Raw genomic sequence first — 24,114 nt, forward strand, 5'->3', positions numbered from 1 at the left:
ACTAGGAAGCTTTTTTAACACTCAGTGAGACCCTGTGGAAGAGGGCACCATCCAAGATAGTGGGGATACTATCTTAGGCAAGAGACTTATATTTACACTTTAATTGTATGTATGTATGTATGTATGTATATATGTATGTTTCCTGTGAGTCAGGGAGCCTAGGTATTGTTGACATTGTTCTTTACATCCAGAACAGAATTTCTCCTCCTGTTTATTAAATCTTACACTTTTATCGAATCTTTTTGTTTTTGCTTAGAACATTTTATTTTGAAAATTCTCAAATGTAAAAAAAGTTGAAAAATAGTAATTTCATAATCCCCTCACCTACAATCACCAATTATTAATATATTGGTACATTTGTTTGCATGTGCTTTTTTCTTTTTTTTTTTTTTCCTGAACCATTGGAAGTAAATTGCAGTCAGTACTCTTAAATACTTTAGTATATGTATTAGTTTGTTCTCCCGCTGCTATGAAGAAATACCTGAGACTGGGTGATTTATAAAGGAAAGAGGTTTTACTGACTCACAGTTCCACAAGGCTGTGGAGGCCTCAGGAAACTTACAATCACGGTGGAAGGGGAAGCAAACACGTCCTTCTTCACATGGTGGCAGGAGAGAAAAGTGCCGAGTGAAGGAGAGGAAAAGCCCTTTATAAAGCCATCAGATCTCATGAGAACTCACTATCATGAGAACAGCATGGAGGTTAACTGCCCCCATGATTCATTCATCTCCCACCGGTCCTATGGGAGCTACAATTCAGGATGAGATTTGGGTGGACACAACCAAACCATATCAGTATGCAGCTTCTAAGAATTAGGACATTCTTCTCCATAACCAGAACAACATTATCACACTTCATATCATGTTAACAGTAATCCATAATATCATCTAATAGATAGTTCATATTGAAATTTCACTAATCGTTCTTATCAATAGACTCTTTTAAAGTGAGGTGAACAGAATTGACAGTGCAAATAATGTGAGGAAAGACTTGAGGATAATGAATAGTTTCTAATTTTGTAGTTGTAACTGTGAAGCTAAGTGAATGTGGGTGAGATTAATCTAGGAATAAAAGGGGATCAGGTACTTTGGGATGAATAAGGTACAGACATGTATTCTGTTTCAAATGGGGGTCTATGGGATATTCATATAGTCATATGTAATAAACAATTGAGGGCTCAGGTTTAGAGCTCAAGAAAGAAGTCAGGACCAGACATAGAAGTGTGGGAGCCATCAATACATAGAAGATAGATGAAAGATGGAAATGGGTAAGCTTACCCAGGGAAAGGGCAAGGAATGAGAAGAGAAAATAATGAATATTTGCTTTTGTAGACTTATAGAAAATACCAGACACCTATTGATTACTTTTACAAGTCAATTTTAATGTATGTACATTTCAGATGTTTTCTGTGATTATTTTGAATTTTGCTCATTCCTACATATTTTTACTCCTACATAGGATTCCTTTCCTATGATGCCAATCAAACATGCAATCCAGTGGCTTTATCCGTATAGTATTTTACTAGGTCACGAAGGGAAGATGGCTGTAGAAGGTGTTTTAAAGGTGAGTATCTGCTTCCATTTCTTTCCTTTCTTTTCCCATTTTCCCTTCTCTTGCCTTTTCCCATCTTGCCCTCACTCCTTTCCCCACGTTTCCTATTTTTCTCTCCCCATCCTTATTTCTTCCCTTTCTCTTCCCCTCCATTCTTTACTAGGCATGGAGGCATCGGCATTCCAACAAGAAGACAGCTGTGATAAATAGGGCAGCAAACACAGAGTGGGTGATGTGGTTGGGAGATTTGTTGTGTTGAGCAAAGAAGTAAATAGATTGAACAAATGAGTGAATATATTGAGGATAATAAGAGCTATGCTTCTCACTGTTGAATAAGGGATTTATAACTATGGAAAAGGGGAAGGCAAGAAAAAACTCTTAAGGTGTTGGATTGGAATTGGTGTTATTATGAATCATGGGTTTTTTTAAAACCATATATATGAGCAGATAGTTACAGATAGAGATAGTATGTGTATATGTATAAATACACATATTGTCTAGCTGTCTCCTGAGAGAGCCTAAAAACTATGATGTTCTAGTAGCAGTGATCACACCAAGTACCTGGACATTGGTTTCTAAATACCATGTTCTCTCAAAGGATCAGGTTAGGGAATGTAGAAGATGAGCCTGGACCATCTTTTTGTGCCAGAGAGTAAGGAGATATTCAACAAGTGATGTTGATATGTCAAAATGATGGAGTTCCCAGGTTGAAGTGGCTGAAATCTGGGACAATTTGAGCATAAAAATAAATGATGATGGTAATTGGTTTTAACCTGTTGCATAAAATAGGAATCCATGAATCCATACTGATATAAATGAACAAAAAATATGGAGATGGGCATTCTCTTTTACAGTGTAAAATGCCTACTTGTGAATCTAGAAGGGATTACATAAATAGAAAAAACACCATTTGGCAACCATCAGAGTGGCAGTTAATTTAGACAGGAGTCATCAAAGGGTGTTAAAGCTGGCAGGTGGAGCTTCTGTGAGGCACAGGGTGTTGGTATAATCTCTGAATATCTCCCTCCAAAAGACTCAGTTGACTACCAAACCAAGAAAGTGGTATTTTTACAGTAAACTTCAACTTGACCAGGTGGGACAAATTGTCCTTGTATGCCTCCCAAATTCCCCATTTCTGGGGAATTTTTGCTGAGAGTTCATGATGTATGTTTGGCTATGAGGAAATATTGTAGAGTTCTAGATTGAGGGCCATTATATAGAACATAGGCCTCTATTCTTTAAAACTGTTCAGACATGAAAGACAGGGAAAAACATAGAAATGTTTCAGGCTAAAGGAGACTGAAGAGATTGGATAGCTAAATGCATCATTTGTTCCTGAATTAAATCCCGGACCATTAGAAACAAGTGACAATATTGGCACTGTTCGTAAAACTTGAATAGGGTCTGTGGATTGGATAATAGTGTTATATTAAGTGGATTTCCTCATTTGGAGGCTTATGTGGCAATTACACTGGCCACAGTTGTTGTTTTCAGGAAATATCAACTGAAGTGTTTAGGGGTATGGGGACATCATATCGGCAGCTTGTTCTCAAATTGTTCACATAAAGATCACTGATAAAGTAGGCAGGGGGAGTAGGAGGGAGAGGGAGATGTGCTTTAAAAATGTTAACCATTGAGGAAACTGGTTGAAGGTTATTAACTTGAAAAGCGAGCATTTTATATAAAACTATGGAACTTGCTATCGAGCTTTCATTTAAACTAATGAAGGCCTCATTTTTTGTCATAAGTGGTTTATAGTACGTGGGGCATGGGGGCATGGTTTTCTTTCAAAATACGTGTGGCGTAATTTCCTCTTTGTATCATTAACAGTGGTGTTTTCCAAAAGACCAATCACACTCTAAAATGTCTTATAACTGTATTTTTAAAGTATTGACCCTTGGTAGAGACTTACTGACTCACCAAAATTAACTCCTCCTTATGAAAGATGGTTTTTGCTTTTCTTACATGGTTTGGCTCGAGGTGCAGATTTCTAAGAAATAGAATGTGAACACTAAGCTGTGTGGCTTTCTATATAGAAGGTTCAGTTTCTGGAGGCCAGGATTTGACAACTTGAAGCATATGGAATGGTATTTCTCTCTCCCTTATCCTCAAATCTACCCAGAATCTTTGGGATACAGAACATCCTCTGTGTATGTATTAATAATGAGAGGACCTTAGAAGAGTGGAACATTGGATTCTAATTACATAAGTGGGATCTTTTTCAGAGCAGTTAGCCAAAGAACCCAAAGAAACAGTATTTTCATTGACTGGTTATGTCAGTAATAATAATAAAATTATTATACAGCTGTTCCTAATAGATAATGAGAAGAGGGGTATAGTTAGAGACAGAATCTAAAAGAGAAGCAAAAAGAAGCAAGGGGAAAATGATGGTTAATAAAGAGACAAAGGAGGGAAGAGACAGCAGAGAATGGAAGCAGTGAAATAACCAATGATGAAAGAGAAGAAAGGTAGGGGTGTGTGTGTGTGTGTGTGTGTGTGTGTGTGTGTGTATGAGAGAGAGAGAGAGAGAGAGAGAGAAAGGGGAAGTAGGAGGAGAAGGAGGAGGAGGAACAGCAGCAGAAATAGGAGGGTGGATATTAAGAACCATTTGGAAATGGGGAGATTAATTCACAGGCTCAAGGAGTCAGGAAATTCCCATCTTCTGACAATATAGTTCACTGCAAGGCTTATTCCAGGTGCTGGGGGAAAAGAGAACTCAAACTTATCTTTGATCTAATCAGCCTCTAAGCTAAATTGGCCATTGGTCATTGAAGTAGAGTACCTAGTGTTTAAGATCAAAGGCCGTGACTCCAGATGAACTTTAATGCCCCTCAGCCCAATGCGCAGTGCCTTGGAAACAAGGGCACATCCTCAGGGAGGAAGAAACTCATAAGAAGTTCTGATAAAATGAAGTTTTTTTGTGAAAAAACTGAGAGAAGATATTCAGTGTCTAAAAAAGTCAGTTACGAACAAAGGTCTTTACCTTTACCAGGAAACCACTTTGATGTGTTTTTTGGTCTGTAATTTCAAAACTAGTCATACAAATTTATTATAAAGTTATAGCATATCTTTAAAGAGTTGAATTTTCTTAAGAAAGTAGCTAGTGTTGCTTCATTTTTTGGTCTTTTAACCATAATTAAGGGGAATGTAGAAAAATGATTGAGTTTATATTGGAACAGAAATGATTTCAAATTTGAATGTGAGTGTTTTGAAAAGGAAAAAGGGATTGGTATTAATTAGATAAGAGGAGAAAGAGTATGGCTGCCTTCTCACCTTAATTATGTGAAGAGCTAGTTAATGGACATTTGTAACTCAGTAAACTGTCAAGTGGGAGGGCTTAAGTTCATTTGTCTGATCTTAATGAAGTACTTTCTTTTTGTAAGATCATTACACAGTGATATATACAACCAGATTAGCATCTTAAATAGCTTTTCCTAAGAGTGGAAGAGTCAAAAAAAAAAAAAAAAAAAGGAGTGGAAGAGTCTATTTATTGATACAATTCTTTGTGATCTGTTCTGGGAAGTCTGTGTGGCCTGTTATTGTAAGTTTCTGCATTTACCTCAAAGCATTATTTTAAGCAAATATTTATAGATGGGTGAAATATTACATGTGCTCAAATAGTTTTGAATTAGAAGAGGTAAAAATTAATAAAATATTGTTAAATTTGGAAAAAATGTTTGCATAAGAAATAGAAGTATGTATTATAATGGTAAATTAAGAAGGTATGTATATATACACATTCTATACGCAAATTATGTGCGTATAGAAATCTAGTGATACAGAAATGGATACAATCTGATTTCAGCTCCTGAGGAAGTGACAATATTAATGTCTGAGGAGCATCAGATATTTCAATAAATAACTATTTTAATATGGTGGATTTTTTTGTTTGTTTTTTTAAGCAGTGTAGCATAATGATGACATAGGCCAGTGAAATAGGAATTAAGCGAATATGAGAAACGTTTCAGAGGAAGGATGATACATATTACTAACTGATGAAATATGAGGTAGGTTAATGGAGCTATGAGAGAAAGTGAGAAACCAAAAATGTCCATAAATCCTACCTCGGACATGTGAGTAGAGTTGCTGTTAATTAATATGATAAAGTGTGAGAAGGAACATGTTTGTGGTGGGGGCTAAATAATTCCATATACTAGAACCCTTTTCAATTTGGGGTTTTTCTGGTGGTTTTATCTAGCAGACTTGAAAATATGGACCTGGGCTGGGCGCGGTGGCTCAAGCCTGTAATCCCAGCACTTTGGGAGGCCGAGACGGGCGGATCACAAGGTCAGGAGATCGAGACCGTCCTGGCTAACATGGTGAAACCCCGTCTCTACTAAAAAATACAAAAAACTAGCCGGGCGAGGTGGCGGGCGCCTGTAGTCCCAGCTACTGGGGAGGCTGAGGCAGGAGAATGGCGTGAATCCGGGAGGCGGAGCTTGCAGTGAGCTGAGATCCGGCCACTGCACTCCAGCCAGGGCGACAGAGCGAGACTCCGTCTCAAAAAAAAAAAAGAAAATATGGACCTGGTTCTAGAGGTGTTTTGATATTAAAGATAAATACTTGGAACCCATTGATGTGTGGGTGTTAGTTGAATTCATGGGTATGGATGTAACAACTTAAGGAATGCAAGTATACTGAGAGGAAAAATCTGTCTGCAGATTGAACATTTCAGGATTGGATCAGTAGGGAAGGAACCTTCAAATTGGGCAGAGGAAGAGTGGTTAGAGATAGAAGCAGAATGGTGGAGAGCATTCTTAGGGAGCACTGGGAGCAACTGTTTCAAGAAGAAAGTAATAGCAACAGTTTCAAATGCTGCAAAGATCCCTTGTTGAATGAAGACTTAACATTCACTCAAAGATTATTCATTCCGTCCATCCTTCCATCCAATCAATTAGCCAGGCACTATTGTGCTGGAGATGTACGCAACACGGAAGTTTCTGCCTTCATGGAGCTTATTTTTCTGTGAAGAGCGACTATCAGTCAAGTAAGTAAGTATATAATATGTCAGTTGAGGAATGGATGCTATCACTGAGAAGATGACATTTGAATAAAGATCTGAAGGAGAGAAGTCCTGTGGGTAAAAAGTATTTCAGACAGAAGGGATAACCAGTATAAAAATGCTGAGGCAGGAGCACACCTGGAAACTGTAGGAACAGTAAAGGACAGTGTATTGGGGCAGAGTGAGTGAAGGAGAGGTGATTAGGAGAGAAATCAGAAGGTAAATAAAGTCAGATCGTGTAGGGCTCTGTAATCCATGGAAAAGACTTCTGCTTTCAGTCTGAGTGAAGTGGAACACCATTTGAGGGTTTTGAGGAATGTGTTATATGAGTAATCATTTTAACAGGTTGGTTGCTGAGTAGTGAATAGACTGTGGAGGGTATGAATGAAAACAGGGAAAAAACAGTTGGTAGACTCTTGTAATAATCCAGTTGAGACAGTATTGTACCTTTGACCAGCTGTGATGTTGGTAAGAAGTAGTTGGATTTGGGTTATGTTTTGAAGGTAGAATCATTATGATTTGCTGAAGGGTTGGATGTAGGGTTGATACAGAGTTAAGGATGATTTCAAGCTTTTGGACTGAGAAACGTGAATGAAGTTGGAGATAGAGAATATGGAGGTGGAGGGAATATCAGACCAGAGTATTGGACATATTTGATTTAACATGCCTATTAGCCAAAGGGAAATGTCAGAGGCAGTTGCATATATAAGTCAAGATTTCAGGAGAGAGATCTGGATCAGAGAGAGAAAATTGGGATCGTGATGGTTTGTAAAGTCATGCAAGTGATGAGCTTATTTAAAAAGTGAATGTAGATAGAAAACAAAAAGTTCCACTCCTGAAGTACCTTACTGTGTACTGGTCAAGAAGGTGAAGAAGAACCTGCAAAAGAGACTGAGAAGGAAACAGCAAAATAGGAAGAAAACTAATTTATTTAATTTGGTAAAGTGGATATCATTGATGAACTCACCAAGATCAGTGTTAGTAGAGTGATGGGAATGTAAGCCAAAAATCAAGGGGCTTACATTTTAAATTGGAGATGAAACTGAACCAGTGATTATGTATTCATATGTATCAACCAAGTTTGATGGTGAACAAAAGCCAAAAGATGATAGATCACTTAAGGATGAGGTATAATTAAGAAATGACTGTTTCTTGAAATGGGGGAGGCAAACATTTTTATAGGCAGAAGGGACAAAAAATGTGGAGTACATGAAAAATGTGGCCTAGCTAAGGTTGGAAAAGGACATTTTCAGAGCACCCTTGTGTGTTGGTTTGAAATGATGGAAGAACATGCTTTCCACTCAGGAACTGGAATGATGGAGCTGCCATAATCTGACGTAGAAAGATTTCTAGGAGTTTCTGTCTACTCATAGTTAAAGCAGAAGTCCTTTCTACTGAAACAGTGGGTACAATAACAAGAATTGATTAAAACATCAATGATTTTGAGGATGAAGGAAACATAATTTTGTTTGTTCATTTAACAAGCCGTTATTGACCATTGACTATGTCCCATGTGTGATTCTAGGTTCTGGAAATTTGGAGTGAGCCAAATAGATACATTTAATACTGCCCTAATGGGGCTTATGTTCTAGTAAAGTATGGAGGAGTATGCGTCTGAAAGCTCTGTTCTGAGTGGAGGAGGCAGCTAGATTGCCTCGTGACAGGGTGATAAATGGGCTCAGATTGACTTCTGAGGAGAGTAGTAATGGTTTGTATTTGTTGATGAGGGGCTATGAGAAAAGAACCCAGGAGAGACTGTGGCCACATATTTGTTCAGGCAATATGGTTTGCAGAATTTCACTTTCAGTGCTTAACAATCTAGAAAAAGGTATGAAAAAAGTAGATGGCCTGATGGGACAGGATTGGGAATTGTAAGGATGAATATGGAAGCCCGACAGACCAGTATCCAATGTGATTTATATTTCATTTTATTTAATTATAATTCACAGTTTAAATAACCTAATTCTAAAGAAAGTGTATTAGAAATGTTAGTACTGTTTAATTGAAATTCAAGAATTCATAGGAAATACTCATAAAGTGGTAAGTTAACAAACTCTTATTTTCTACCTCTTGCTAGGAAGTAACCTGAAATAATTAGGTTACTTGTCTATTGTCCTTCTGACCAGCTGTGATGTTGATAAGAAGTAGTTGGATTTGAAGGTAGAATCATTATGATTCGCTGAAAGGTTGGATGCAGGGTTGAGGCAGAGTTAAGGGTGATGATTTCAGGCTTTTGGACTGAGAAACTTAAATGATGAAGTTGGAGATAGAGAATATGGGGGTACCTTTCTGATTAATACCTTTCTGATTAACAATCCTCTAAATTTTCTATGCCAGAAAATGATAATTCACCTTGCAATTTGAAGTTTTTACTATCTTAGTGTATTCTGGCCTACTATTTTTATTTTACTGAAATATTTTAGCTTGAATTATTTATGAGGACATAACCAGTATAGCAAGTGGCTCAGGACATTAGTGTTTATTTCTGGAATATGAGTCCTCTGACATCAATCCTACTCTATTAGATTGACACTACTCTAGCTGTGGTAAAAACATACATTTAAGCTCATTTATTTGTTTTCCTAGAATTTAATGATTCTTTGTTCTACATTTTTTTTTCCTTTTTTTTTTTTTGAGACAGAGTCTCGCTCTGTCACCAAGCAGAGTACAGTGGCACGTCTTGGCTCACTGCAACCTCCTCTTCCCGTGTTCAAGCAATTCTCCTGACCCAGTCTCCTGAGTAGCTGGGACTACAGGTGTGCACCACCACGCCTGGCTAATTTTTGTATTTTTAGTAGAGACGGGGTTTCACCATGTTGGCCAGGCTGGTCTTGAACTCCTGACCTCAAGTGATCCACCCATCTCTGCCTCCCAAAGTGCTGGGATTACAGGCATGAGCCTTTGCGCCCAGCCATTTGTTCTACATTCTAATGAATTTAATTACTTGAATAGGTCTTGCTCCTTTCCTATTGCGTCCTCCTTAAAATACAGTGAAACTTTTTTTTTTCCATGAAATTAAGGTGTCAATAATTGTTATTTGTTTACAACATGGAAGCAATTCTTGTCAAATTATGTGATACTGTGGGGATTTGCATATATAAATTGTATGAAATGTGGAGCTTTTTAATGGTAGTACAAATATACAGTTTTTTTTTTTAGGTTTGGGGAAAGGAGTTAGTGATTGTCTTGAATACTTACGACATCAAAATGAACACTTGAACTGGGCTGTTATGTTTAGAATGTTGAGGTTAAACATGATTTCCTTCCTCCCAAATCTATTTTCTGGAGTTCTTTCATTCTGCTGAATACATGAGGATCTGTTGTTTCACTGAGTTTCAACTCTTTCACTATAGTAATAACGTTCCAAAACTAGTGTAGAATTTTGGGGGTTAATTTCTGCCTATTTAATAGTAAAAATAAATTGAGTTTTTTATACTGAGCATGCTGTTATAAGTAGGGCATCGAACTTAATTTTCTACTTATTTTCATCTTTCACGTATTTATCTGTATTCTTTCTGTGCAGTTTTGATATAACTAGCTGGAATGAAGTGGTGTAGTCCGTGTTAGAACATTGGTAATTGGGCCGTATCAAGAATCAATGGTTCTAGCCTTTTTTGTTTGTTTGTTTGTTTGTTTGTTTGTGACGGAGTTTTTGCTCTGTTGCCCAGGCTGGAGTGCAGTGGCACAATCTCAGCTCACTGCAACCTCTGTCTCTGGGTTCAAGGGATTCTCGTGCCTCAGCCTCCCAAGTCGCTGGGACTACAGGTGTGCACCACCATGCCCGGCTAATTTTTGTATTTTTAGTAGACAGGGTTTCACCATGTTGGCCAGGCTCATCCTGACCTCAGGCGATCCGCTTGCCTTGGCGTCCCAGAGTGCTGGGATTACAGGCATGAGCCACTGTGCCTGGTGGTTCTAGCCTTTTAAATCCAGTTCAACAAATATTGAGACCCCACCGTGTAGAAAGCACCGTACCATATGCTGTGGAAAATTGTTATAATAATTTTAGTTAAGCTGTTCACATAGCTGACAGCAGAATGATGTCCAAGAAGTTCTGTTTTCTTGGATTTCAGGTAACACATTAACTTTGATTGATTTAAAGAACAAACCAATATGGGCCTTGTTTTATTTCAGCATGTTTTGAAGGGTCTTATCATCTTTTTCTAGGAAGTTGATTATCAAGAGATGTAAGCTATGAACTTTCACCAGGAATTCAGTGATTCCGTTTCTTGTCATATAGTAAATTTTAGGGACTATTTTTATATCATCTTTAATAATTGTTGTAAGTAGAATGGTATTAGTAGGAATAGAAAAGAGTTCTCATTAACTTTTTTTAGCCTCTACTTTTATATAAAAATATAAAATGGATTTCGGTTGTAATTAAGGTATAATCTTTCAGATAGCCAACGTTAATGCTACAGTGAAAAGTAAATTGCATGATTTTCTTGTAATTTTACAGCGCTTTGAACTTCAAGATTCAGGGAGCTCTCTGCTTCCTAAAGAGATTGTAAGAGTAGAGAAGATGACGGAAAACCATGTGTCCCAAGCTTCTGTGACCATCCGGATTGCAGATAAAGAGGTGACCATTAAGGTAATTAATCACAGGTTTATTCTTTCTAAGATATACCTTATTCTGCCTGTTTTTATGACCTAAATTAGGTTTATGATCTCCTTATAAGTCTTTCTTGATAGTACTGCTTCTGTCTGTATCTATATATCTATGTCTCCAGAGTCATGTGTGCTTACAAACTGGAAAAATTCAGGAGAAACAGGGAAAGACTTTCATCAAAAATTCAAAGTTGACCTCTGGGAAAATCAAGTCGTGGGTTGATTATTGACAGCATTTTGTACTGTGAGTCCTTGGTAAGAAACAGTGTTTTCAAACATTTGAGCTGCTCAGAGCCCTGTTGTCGAGTAAACTCTTTCTTAGCTATGTGAAACAGTTGAAAAAGGATCTGCTCAGTTGCATGGCTTTTAGAAGAGGGAAATAATATTTGGTCATAGAGCTCCATCTGCATGTATATATGTTATATATCTATCAACTCCTTCTATATATATCTCTATGTATATATATACACATATTTTATGGAGTCTTACTATATTGCCCAGGCTTGTTTTGAATTCCTGAGCTCAAACAATACTCCTGCCTTAGCCTCCTGAGTAGCTGGGACTACAGGCACATGCCACTGTGCCCAGCTCATGATAAACTTTTTTGTTTTAATATTTGATATTATTAATATTAATTCATGTTACTGTACTTATTCATTGAACTGAATATTGATTACATCTACCATGAGCTGGGTTCCATATTATGAGTTTACTGTATACTAGTTACTGTATTTGTCTCTTTGCATACATTATGCGATTTAAATCCCCCAAGATCCATTAAGGTACGTTTTATTATCTCCATTTTGTAGATTAGAAAACTGAGATGTAAAGAGATTAATTGATTCACCCAGAGACACCAGCTAGGAGATAGCACAGCTGGGATTTCTAGACAGGGAGAGTTGCCCACTATACTCTCTGTTTTCTTCAGATGAATGGCTCATCTAGCTGATAGTTTAGGTTAGAGGCAGATGAGTTAAGACTGCATTGGAATGACTGGGGATATGGAGAAGGAAGTAATACTGGGATTCAGGAGACGGAATAGGGAAAGCTTCAGAGCGAAGGTGAAGCTTGAGCTAAGTGTACAAGAATAACACAGGATTTTTCCAGTGGCTCAGGAGTGGATAGGACATTTTTGGCAGTTTAAACAATATGTTCAGAAGCATGAGATATGAAAAAGACTTCATTATTTGCTTCCCTTTGGTTGTGGCTTTTTAACCTCATTGCCTCTAGTCTCTTCCAGTTAGCTTTCCGTGTTGATACCAGGATAAATTCTTAAATGCAAATCTGATCCTGTCGCTTCCAAACTTACAATTCTTTGGTTCATGTAGTATATAATATGATCCAACCCAGAGTCCTCAGCAGAGCATGGCTCCTCGGGAACTAATAGGCAGGATAAAAAAAAAGGGGGGGAAAGACAAAAAATAAAAGGAGAAGTAGGTGTAAAAGATGGGAAGAGATACTCTGAACAGATGTCTCTCAGTAGTAAACTAAGATAAATCTGAAAAGGATTTGTGGACTTGACTTTTAGAAATCAGGAGGTCATTGGTGACTTTAGAGATTCCAGTGGACTAACGTTAATTCTGTGCTTACAACTAGAATTTAGGGAAAAATTTATTCTCCAGTAGTAACATCTTTACTGTAAGTTATAAACAGCATCAAGATGACATGATTTTTATGAATATGTCTGACAGTGTGGGACTTTAATTTTAGAGAAATAATTGATTTGGAAGTTTTGTAATAATCATCAGATCTGTTAAATGAAAAAATAGTTGCTGCTCTATTGAAATATCAAAAACAGTAAAGAACTAAATTGAGCAAGCTATTAGTTGGAGGCTTTTAAGCGGCAGTTATATACTTTAAGTTACTGATATTTTGAGAAAAACATATGCATGTTTTACACACAGATACACACACACACAAATATATATACATATATATATATACTCACACAAACACACACACATATATATATATATTTTTTTGTTTTTTGTTTTTTGAGACAGAGTCTCACTCTGTTGCCCACGCTGGAGTGCAGTGGTGCAATCTCGGCTCACTGCAACCTCTGCTTCCTGGGTTCAAGCGATTCTCCTACCTCAGCCCCATGAGTAGTTGGGATCACAGGTGCGTGCCACCATGCCCAGCTAATTTTTTTTATATTTTGGTAGAGATGGGGTTTCCCCATATTGGCCAAGCTGGTCTCGAACTACTGACCTCAAGTGATCCGCCTGCCTTGGCCTCCCAAAGTGTTGGGATTACAGGCATGAGACACCATGCCCGGCCATGTTACATTGACCTCTCTTTAATTATAGGTGCCAGCTGGGACCAGGCCATTAAGTCAACCTTGTGCATCAGACCGTTTCATACAGACTTTGAGCCATAAGCAGCTACAGGCTGAAATGATGCAGTCTCACATGGTTAAGGATATATGTTTAATTGGAGGAAAGGTAAGAATGACAGTCTCACTGCAGACTTTTAGTTTCCTGGCTTTTGGTTATTTTGAGTTACCCCTTGAATAATTGTGTTTCCATTTGTAGGGTTGTGGAAAAACAGTGATCGCCAAGAACTTTGCTGATACCTTAGGATACAACATAGAACCTATTATGCTCTATCAGGTACAGTGTTCATTTTTAGCTGCACTTGGACTATAAGCATATATCCTCAGCCCATCATCAGAATTTATGGATATCTTCTTGTTATGGCTCTTTTTTTTTATGTAGGTAAAGAACCAAAATAGTAATCAAATTATTCCAATTAAAGTGCAATTATAATTATTTGGAGCTTTTGAAAGTACATTCTAGGATATCTGATATGCACAACATATCAGGGGCTGTTTTTCAGAGAGATTTATTTTCCAGAGGCCTGGAAGGGTAGGGGGAAAGGAGGAGTGAAGAGAGGTTGATTAATAGTTATAAAAATACAGGTAGGTGGGAGAAAGAAGACCTAGTGTTTGATAAATAAGTAGAACGACTATAGTAGACAATAATCTATTGTATATTTTAAAATAGCTAGTAGTTAATAATTCAGATGTTCCAGCATAAAGAAAAGATAAATGTGTGAGGTAATCGACACCTTAATTACCCTAATTTTTTATTTCACATTATATGAATGTGTCAAAATATCGCATATACTCTGAAAATATGTACATATATTGTGTCAATTAAAAAGTGAGATTCATTTTATATGCATGTCCCCACACAGAATACATTTACTGGTAATTTGGAAATCGAAACAAAATAGGTTTCAGCTGCAGTGGGAGCTAAATATGTATTCACTGAATAGATTATTTTTTAAATAGTGACAAAATATGTATAACATAAAGTTTACTACATTAGCCTTTTTTTTTTTTTTGAGACGGAGTTTTGCCCTTTTGCCCAAGCTGGAGTGCAATGGCACAATCTCGGCCCTCTGCACTCTCCGCCCACCCCGGTTTCAAGCGATTCTCCTCCTGCCTCAGCCTCCTGAGTAGCTGGGATTACAGGCACCCGCCACCATGACTGGCTAATTTTTTTTGTATTTTAATAGAGACAGGGTTTCGCCATGTACAAATTCACTGGCAGTAAGTACCTTCACAATGTTGTGTAACCATTACCACTTCCTTTTTCCAGAACTTTTTCATTATCCTAAACAAAAACTCTGTACTCGTTAAACAGTAGCTCTCAGTTTTTCTTTCCCTCTCAGACCCTGGTAAACTCTACTTTCTGTCCCTGTAAATTTGCCTTTTCTAGGTACCTCATATAAATGGAATCATAATTTTTGTCCTTCTTGTTTAGTTTATTTTACTTACCATAATGTTTTCAAGGTTTATCGGTGTTGTTGCGTATATCAGAATTTCATCCCTTATTAGGGCAGAGCCATATTCTGTTTTATGTCTGTACCATTCTTTGTTTCTCCGTTGGTCTGTTGATGGACACTTGGGGTTGTTTCCTTTGCACTATTGTAACCTTTTGGCTATAGTAAGTAATTCTGCTGTGAACAGTGGTGTACAAGTAGGTATTTGAGTCCCTGCTTTCAGTTATTTAAGGTATATACCTAGGAATGGAATTATTGGATCATATGATAATTCTGTGTTTAATTTTTTCAGGAGCCAATAAACTATTTTCCATAGCAGTTGCACCATTTTCATTCCCACCAACAATGCACAATGGTTCCAGTTATTCTACATTCTCCCTGACAGTTTTCTTTCTTTTTTCCTTTTTTTTTTTCGTAGTCATTATCCTAATGGCTGTGAAGTGGTAATTCACTGTAGTTTTGATTTGCAGCTCTCTAATGACTACTGATGCTAAGCATCTTTTTCATGTACTTACTGGCTATTTGTATATCTTCTTTGGAGAAATACCTATTTGAAACTCTTACCCATGTCTAACTTATTTATTTTTTTTCTCTTGATTTTTATTTTAGATTTGGGGGTACATGTGCAGGTCACAATTTACATGGGTAAATTGTATGTCACTGACGTTTGGTGTATAAATGATCCCGTCACCCAGGCAGTGAGCATAGTATCTGATAGTTTTTCAATGCACAGCCCCCTCTCAAGTAGTCCCTGTTGGCTGTTGTTCCCATCTTTATGTCCGTGTGTACTCAATGTTTAGCTCCCACTTATGAGAACATGCAGCTTTGACTTTCTGTTCCTGTGTTAGTTCACATAGGATAATGTCTTCTAGCTACTTCCACGTTGCTGCAAAGGACAGGATTTTGTTCCTTTTTATGGCTGCGTGGTTTTCCATGGTGTATCTATGCCACATTTTCTTCATCTAGTCCACTGTTGGTGGGCACCTAGGCTGATTCCATGTCTTTGCTGTTGTGTATAGTGTTTGTATTAGTCAGAGTTCCCTAGAGGGACAGAATAGGATACACACACACACACACACACACACACAAATAGGAGATATATATATATATATATATATATATATATATATATATATATAATAAAAGTGGCGATATATATACACACTAATAGATACACACACACATATATATATATAATATATATACATATAATCATATAATCTGTGAATACATATATATATATGAAGAGGAGTTTATTAAGTACTAACCATTACAAGGTCCCACAATAGGCTGTCTGCAAGCTTGAGGAGCAAGGAGAGCCAGTCTGAGTCTCAAAACTGAAGAATTTGGACTCCGATGTTTGAGGGCAGGAAGCATCCAGCTCGCAAGAAAGATGTAGGCTGGGAGGCTAGACCCGTCTTGCCTTTTCATGTTTTCTGCCTGCTTTATATTCACTGGCAGCTGATTAGATGGTGCACATCAGATTAAGGGTGGGTCTGCCTTCCCCAGCCCACTGACTCAAATGTTAATCTCCTTTGGTAACACCCTCACAGACACACCCAGGATCGATACTTTGCATCCTTCAATCTAATCAAGTTGACACTCAGTATTAACCATCACAGTGCTGCAATTAACATATATGTAGAACAATTTATTTTCATTTGAGTGTGTACTCAGTAAGGGGATTGCTAGGTCAAATGGTCGTTCTGTTTTAAGTTCTTTGAGGAGTCTCCAAACTGCTTTCCACAGTGGCTGAACTAATTTACATAGCTGCCAGCATTGGGTGAGTGTTCCCTTTTCTCCACAACCTCGCCAATATCTGTTATTTTTTGACTTTTTAATAATAGCCGTTCTGACTGGTGTGAGATGGTATTCATTGTGATTTTGATTTGCATTTCTCTAATGATAGTGTTGATGAGTCTTTTTAAAATATATTTTGGCTACATGTATGTCTTCTTTTGAGAAATGTCTGTTCTTGCCCTTTGCCAATTTTTTAAATGGGGTTGTTTTTTCTTTGTTGAATTGCTCTTTTTGTTATTAGACCCTTGTCATATGCATGTTTGTGAATATTTTCTCCCATTCTGGAGGTTGTCTGCTTACTTTGCTGATAGTTTCTTTTGCTGTACAGAAGCTTTTTAGTTTAATTAGGTCTCACTTGTCAATTTTTGGTTTTGTTGCAAGTTCTTTTGTGGTCTTAGCCATAAATTCTTTGCCAAGGCCCATATTCAGAATAGTATGTCAGAATAGGTTTTCTTCTAGGTTTTTATAGTTTTAGGTCTTAGATTTAAGTCTTTAACCTGTTTTGAAGTAATTTTTGTATATGGTGAAAGGATCGGGTCCAGTTTCAATCCTGTGCCTGTGGCTAGCCAGTTATCCCAGCACCATTTATTGAATAAGGAGTCCTTGCCCTGTTGTGTGTTCTTGTTGACTCTGTCAAAGATCTGGTGGTTGTAGCTATGTGGCTTTATTTCTGGGTTCCCCTTCCCATTTCATTGGTCTAGGTATCTGTTTTCATACCAGTATCATGCTGTTTTGGTTACTGTGGCTTTGTAGTATAGTTTGAAGGCAGGTAGCATGATGCCTCAGGTTTTGTTGTTTTTGCTAAGGATTGCATTGGCGATTTAGGCTGTTTTTTGAATCTATGTGAATTTTAGAATAGTTTTTTCTAATTCTGTGAAAAATGATGTTGGTAGTTTGATAGGAATAGCATTTAATCCATAAATTGCTTTGGGCAGTATGGCCATTTTAACAATTGAAATTCTCAGGAGCACAGCATGTTTTTTTTTTTCACTTGTTTGTTTAATCTCTGATTTCTTTCAGCAGTGTTTTGTAATTCTTGTTGTAGAGAAAAGATCTTTTACTTTCTTGGGTAGCTGTATTCCTAGGTATTTTATTCTTTCTGTGGCTGTTGTAAATGGGATTGTGTTCTTGATTTGGCTTTCAGTTTGGATGTTATTGGTGTATACAAATGCTACTGATTTTTGTACCTTGACTTTGTATCCTGAAACTTTACTGTAGTCACTTAGCACTTTTAGGAGCCTTTTGGTGGAGTCTATAGGGCTTTTTAGGCATAGAATCATATAATCTGTGAAGAGAGATAGCTTGACTTCCCCTTTTCCTATTTTTATTTCTTGGTCTTGCCTGATTGCTCTGGCTAGGAGTTCTAGTACTATGTTGAATAGGAATGGTGAGAGTGGACATCCTTGTCTTATTCCAGTTGTTAAAGAGAATGCTTCTAGCGTTTTCCTGTTCAGTACAATGTTGGCTGTGGTCCTTACCCATGTTTTAATTAATTTTTTATTTTTTTTAATGGACTTTTTGTTGTTGAGTTGTAGGAGTGTTTTAATGTATTCTGGGTATAGAATTCATTCTCCACATATATGATTTTCTTTTTTTGAGATGGAGTCTCGCACTGTCACCTGGGCTGGAGTGCAATGGCACAGTCTCGGCTCACTGCAACCTCCGCCTCCCAAGTTCATGTGATTCTCCTGCCTCAGCCTCCTGAGTAGCTGGGATTACAATTGCACATCACCACACCTGGCTAATTTTTTGTATTTGTAGCAGAGACAGGGTTTCACTGTGGTAGCCAGGCTTGTCTCGAACTCCTGACCTTGTGATCCGCCCCCCTTGGCCTCCCAAAATGCTGGGATTACAGGCGTGAACCACCCCACCCAGCCATGATTTTCAAACATTTTAATTCATTCTGTGGGTTTTCTTTTTACTATTTTAATAATAGGATTTTATACATCTTTTGATGTACAAAATGTTTAAATTTTGTTGAAGTCCAATTTATCATTTTTCTTTTGTTACCTGTTGTTGGTGTTATAATTAAGGAATCATCGTAACATCCAATGTCATGAATTTCCCCCTATGTTTTCTTCTAAGAATTTTACAGTTTTAGGTCTTACTTTTAGGTGTCTAATTCTTTCTGAATTAATTTTTGTACATAATGTAAGGTAAGGGTCCAGCTTCAACTTTTGCATGTGAATATCCAGTTTTCCCAGCACCAATGTTGAAAAGATTGTACTTTCCCCATTGGATGGACTTAGTACTCTTATTAAGAATCGTTTGACCATATCTGCAAGGATTTACTTCTGGGCTCTCTGTTCTATTCTATTGGCCCATGTGTGTGTCCTTATGCAAGTATTATACTGTTTTGATCATGGTCGTTTTATAGTAAATTTTGGAATCAGTAAGTATATGGCTTCCAAATTTGTTTTTCCTTGCCAGGATTATTTTCAGTATTCAGAGTCCCTTGAGATTCCATATGAATTTTAGGATGGATTTTTCTATTTCTTCAGGAAAAAAAAATGCCATTGAGATTTTTATTGAAATTGTATTTAATCTGTAGATCACTTTGAGTAGTACTGTTATCTTAATAAGCATAAATCTTCCAATCCATGAACATGAATGTTTTTTCATTTATTTATGTCTTCTTTAATTTCTTTCTGTAATGTTTTATAGTTTTCGATGTACAAGTCTTTTGTCTCTCTACTTGTTTTTGAATAGATTATTTTGGTGGGTTTACGTATATAATATGGTAATAAGAGAAACTTACAGCTAGTGTTCTTACAGAATTAATTTTTCTGTCTTTTTTAAATAATCTCATCTGAGACATTTTTATCATGCTAATTTAAAAAATTCTGTATGTCAGTATTTGCCTGCTTATGATAGCTTATTATAGCAAAAGAGTCTCTTTATTGTTCGAATGACTTTGGAAGTAAATGTGATACTGTCTACTTACATTTTAGGATAACTTTTGTGTTTTTAGTTTGGTTTTTTGGTTCCACGTTTTTATTGTTTCTGACACTAAATATATTTATATTTAAAATGTTCTTTTATTCTGAAAAATGACATTTAAACCAGTTAGTTGTTGTGACCTTAGATCATAGAAAATTTTGCTAGGTGCTCATATTTCAAATGATTCTTTTTTTTTTTGAGACGGAGTATTGCTCTGCCGCCCAGGCTGGAGTGCAGTGGCCGGCTCTCAGCTCACTGCAAGCTCCGCCTCCCGCGTTCACGCCATTCTCCTGTCTCAGCCTCCCGAGTAGCTGGGACTACAGGCGCCCGCCTCGTCGCCCGGCTAGTTTTTTGTATTTTTTAGTAGAGACGGGGTTTCGCCGTATTAGCCAGGATGGTCTCGATCTCCTGACCTCGTGATCCGCCCGTCTCGGCCTCCCAAAGTGCTGGGATTACAGGCTTGAGCCACCGCGCGCGGCCATCAAATGATTCTATCAGGATTCCTTCCCTGCTGCTTTAAGGTATTTTGTGCCTATTGATTGAATTGGCCAGAGTTTGGAAGGAAGTGCAACTATATGTTACCAGTAACTTTTGGGCTACAAGTAGAAGAGTCTACTGTAAATGTATACATGAGAATTCTCCCCGAAATTGACTTTTTTTTTTCTTTTTTTGGGGTAATTTAATTCATTCAGAGCACCAAGGTACCATTTAGGATTTTGAGTTGCTTGAAAATAGTTTTGGAAGCAAAAGAGAAAATATCCCATCTTCGTATAAAACTATGGTGGATTTATATCTCTATTATTTTGTATAGTTTTCATTGTCATATTTCAAGAAAGACAGGTAAAGGTAGGTAAGAAAGGAGATAAAGGTAGTTAAAATAATTAACTGATTAAAGGACTTAAAAGGTTCAAATATTTACTAAGACTCTCTATTATCTTAAAAGATGAACTCTATGAAGGAGCGTATGATCCAAGTTTATGAAATTGTAAAGGATATGAGTTAAAGTGAAGAGATTTAGATTAGTAGAGATATCCTGATTCTTGAAAGAGAAACATGTAGGGAACAGAAAATAAATTTCTACATTTTATAGCAGGTGGCACATTTTAGAACCCACAGAAAATAAATTTTGAAATGAGTTCTTATAAATTGATTCTGGGCCTACTAGATTTTTTAAGGGAAATAATAGTATTTGTGAGGATATATCTATCTCTAACTAAATTTATGGAAGATACCATGGAGGACACCCTGCCTTCCACATAATCACTTCTCTTGGTGTCTTTGTCAGAGATCAAAAGATAGATGGTAGGCTCAGTATGCTCGTTCATGTGTCCATACGTTTCCATAGCTCACAGCAGAAATTATCTGAGTATGGCAGTTTATCGCCATCAACCTTCTGATTTCCAATGAAAATGCTTTGCTACCAACAATAGGGGATGCCTCCCTCCAGAATTATTAATGTATTTTGCAAAACAAGTTAATGTTTATTCTAAATATCTTACGTTTCCACTTGGAGATCATAAGCATAATTTACCTTTTCATGTGCCATTGTTTTGAAATCATATGGAGAAGATCTTGAAGAAAAAATATTAATTTCCTTTTTGATTCCATCTTCATTTGCTATTATGTATATAATTATGTATAACATGAATATTTTCTTCACATTGAAATAAAAAATCTCATTCTAATGAAAACTGGAAATAATTTATTTGTCATCAATTTTTCCAGACAGTACTGTTTCTGTATCAGGTTTTTGTAGTTTTATACTGTATGTCTGAGCTATGAAATTTATGTTCACTTTATGCTGCTGTTCTTTAAAAGATTAACCAAACGAAAGAGTATGTGTATATCTAATAATTCAGATCTCGTAGCTACACTGGAAGGCCTCCCAAAGTATCCTGCCATTGAGGATGCTATCTTGATATGTAAAAGAATTAGTTTAAGAGTCTGAGAACAGATTTTCTCCTGTATTTCTAGAGAGTGACAATAAACTCACCAAAACATTATTTTATTTTAATGTTTTTTGGTTTCCTGTTCAGTTTATTAATGTATGGATGAATAAGGGTAGGAAGATGCTACAGTTAAAGCTGATGGCAGGCCTTTCTATTTCCTGATACACTTTTGAGTTACAGACTCAATGTCTTCTAGTTTCTGTCACAGAATAAGGTCATTTAGTCATGTCTTATCAATCCTCTCTCTGAAAAATACAGATGATGATAATCGAAAGGCACATAAGTTTCCTGTAAAAACATTTACCCATCCTTTGTACATATCCTGTCAACCTTTTAGATGTCCTGCAAAGATTGGGAAATAGTAGAGATAAGCAAACCAGGCACATTTTCTGAAAACTCCTTTTCTTTTTTCCCATTTTGCTTTTCTGCTCATTAATTTCTAGAGAAAATGTTTAGAGAAAAGAGTTTCCTAGAAGTATAGACTTCGGAAAGGGATAGAGAAATATAATAACTGTAATATGTTTTGGAGGTGAATTTGTTTCTTTTGCTATATAGCTTCTTTCCATGTAAATAATCAGTTGCTTTTTGTTATAGAAACCAAGCCCCTGAGATCAAATATAAGACTCCTCTGTGGGACACAGGAATTAGTAAACTTAAAGAATGAATTTGGTTTGTATAATAATATAGTGCACATTGATGAAAAAGTTCCAGAGGTTTGATACAACATAGAGAATTTAGTGGGAAAAAGTAGATACATCATCTGTTTTCCTAGAAGATGTGGAGACTTCCCTGTTATTTGTACATGTATAAAGCTACACTTAATCTGTGGTTTTTGCCTTATTTTTAGACTTGATTATTTTTAGAACTGCATTTCATATGAAGTAAAAGGAAAACAGAGCTTTAACACAGATTTGAGGCAGTACATAAAGTAAGTTTTATAATAGACTATAAAAATCATAAATCATTTGGCTCAAGTGTTAGGTCAGATTCTTTTAACTGATTTTTTTTTTTTAAGGGTTGAACCAGTGATTTCATAGTGTTGAAGAAGTACAAGTTATTCTTTTCCTTCACAACCAGATAAGGGCATATTTCCAGATATCTTTCTACATCATCATAAATACACTAGATCTGAGATCTTTTCCTTCTGATCAAGTGCTAGTTAGATTAAACACCAAGTCAAATTTAATCGAAAATTTAAGTGCGCATAAGTTTATGGGACTTTTAGTGAAAATAATTATGGTTTAAAATATGTTGAAATCTTAGGATCATCATTGACTCCTTAGCTAAGTTTTTCTTTCTATAGCTAAACTCAGACCAAATCCTTTCCCTTCTCTTCCATCTAATCTACAATCCCCACTTCTTGTTTATCCAAATATGGTGGAAATATTTTTATTCTTTTATTCTCTCTCCTTTGTTTTTATTGCTCTATGTCTTGGATTCATTGCTGTGTCCCTTACCTTTGCCTTGACTTTGTGTTTTTCTCTTATGAAGATTTCAAGACATTTGTATTTATGTAAGTGTTCTTTATTCAACGTTGGACCTTGGAGGCTGACTTTTTTGAGGCATGTTTTTGCTCTGTCCACCAGACGGGTGCAGTGGCACAGTCACAGCTCACTGCAGCTTCAGACATATGTTCTTAAGTCATCCTCCCACCTCGGCCTCCTGAAGCTCTGGAATTACAAGTGTGAAGCACCCTGCCCAGCCGGGGCTGATTTTTCACGTGATTCTGTAGCTCATCTTGTTTTCTTGCTTTTTTATTTTACTACAATCTGTCATCCATCCTGTCTTCTTAGTTTTTTTTTTTTTCCACAAAGAATAGCTCTTACCATGCTAAGAATTTATTTACTTCAACTCCTTCGGATTTCTTTTATTATAAAGTTTATTTTTCAAGAACCATGTATACTGTTGATCACATCAGAACTTTAAAATGGTTAACTCTGGCAATCCTTTTCAAATCCCAGGCTTACCAAGGCTTCTGTTTTTGTTTTGTGTGTGTGTGTGTGTGTGTGTGTGTGTTTTATTTTATTTTTTTTTGGAGACGGAGTCTCACTCCATCGCCCAGACTGAAGTTCAGTGGCACAATCTTGGTTAACTGCAACCTCTGCCTCCCGAGTTCAAGTGATTCTCCTGCCTCAGCCTCCTGAGTAGCTGGATTATAGGCCCACACCACCACACCTGGCTAATTTTTGTATTTTTTTTTTTTTTTTTTTTGAGACGGAGCCTGGCTCTGTCGCCCAGGCTGGAGTGCAGTGGCCGGATCTCAGCTCACTGCAAGCTCCGCCTTCCAGGTTTACACCATTCTCCTGCCTCCACCTCCCAAGTAGCTGGGACTACAGGTGCCCGCCTCGTCGCCCGGCTAGTTTTTTGTATTCTTTAGTAGAGACGGGGTTTCACCGTATTAGCCAGGGTGGTCTTGATATCCTGACCTCGTGATCCGCCCGTCTCGGCCTCCCAAAGTGCTAGGATTACAGGCTT

General features: G+C 37.0%; 1 protein-coding gene across 4 annotated transcripts in view; it reads left to right on the plus strand.

Annotated features, from left to right (window-relative positions):
* Nucleotides 1-24,114, plus strand: part of VWA8 (von Willebrand factor A domain containing 8) — a 408,431-nt gene that overhangs the window by 74,760 nt on the left and 309,557 nt on the right. For all 4 annotated transcript variants that reach the window (XM_033234160.1, XM_033234152.1, XM_033234151.1 and 1 more), the window contains 4 exons: nt 1,459-1,563; nt 11,013-11,144; nt 13,471-13,605; nt 13,696-13,773. In XM_033234160.1, the coding sequence (XP_033090051.1) occupies nt 1,459-1,563; nt 11,013-11,144; nt 13,471-13,605; nt 13,696-13,773 (450 nt within the window). The remainder of the gene's footprint in view (nt 1-1,458; nt 1,564-11,012; nt 11,145-13,470; nt 13,606-13,695; nt 13,774-24,114) is intronic.

This window comes from Trachypithecus francoisi, unplaced genomic scaffold, assembly GCF_009764315.1.
Source record: "Trachypithecus francoisi isolate TF-2019V2 unplaced genomic scaffold, Tfra_2.0 Contig01461, whole genome shotgun sequence".
NCBI lineage: Eukaryota > Metazoa > Chordata > Mammalia > Primates > Cercopithecidae > Trachypithecus > Trachypithecus francoisi.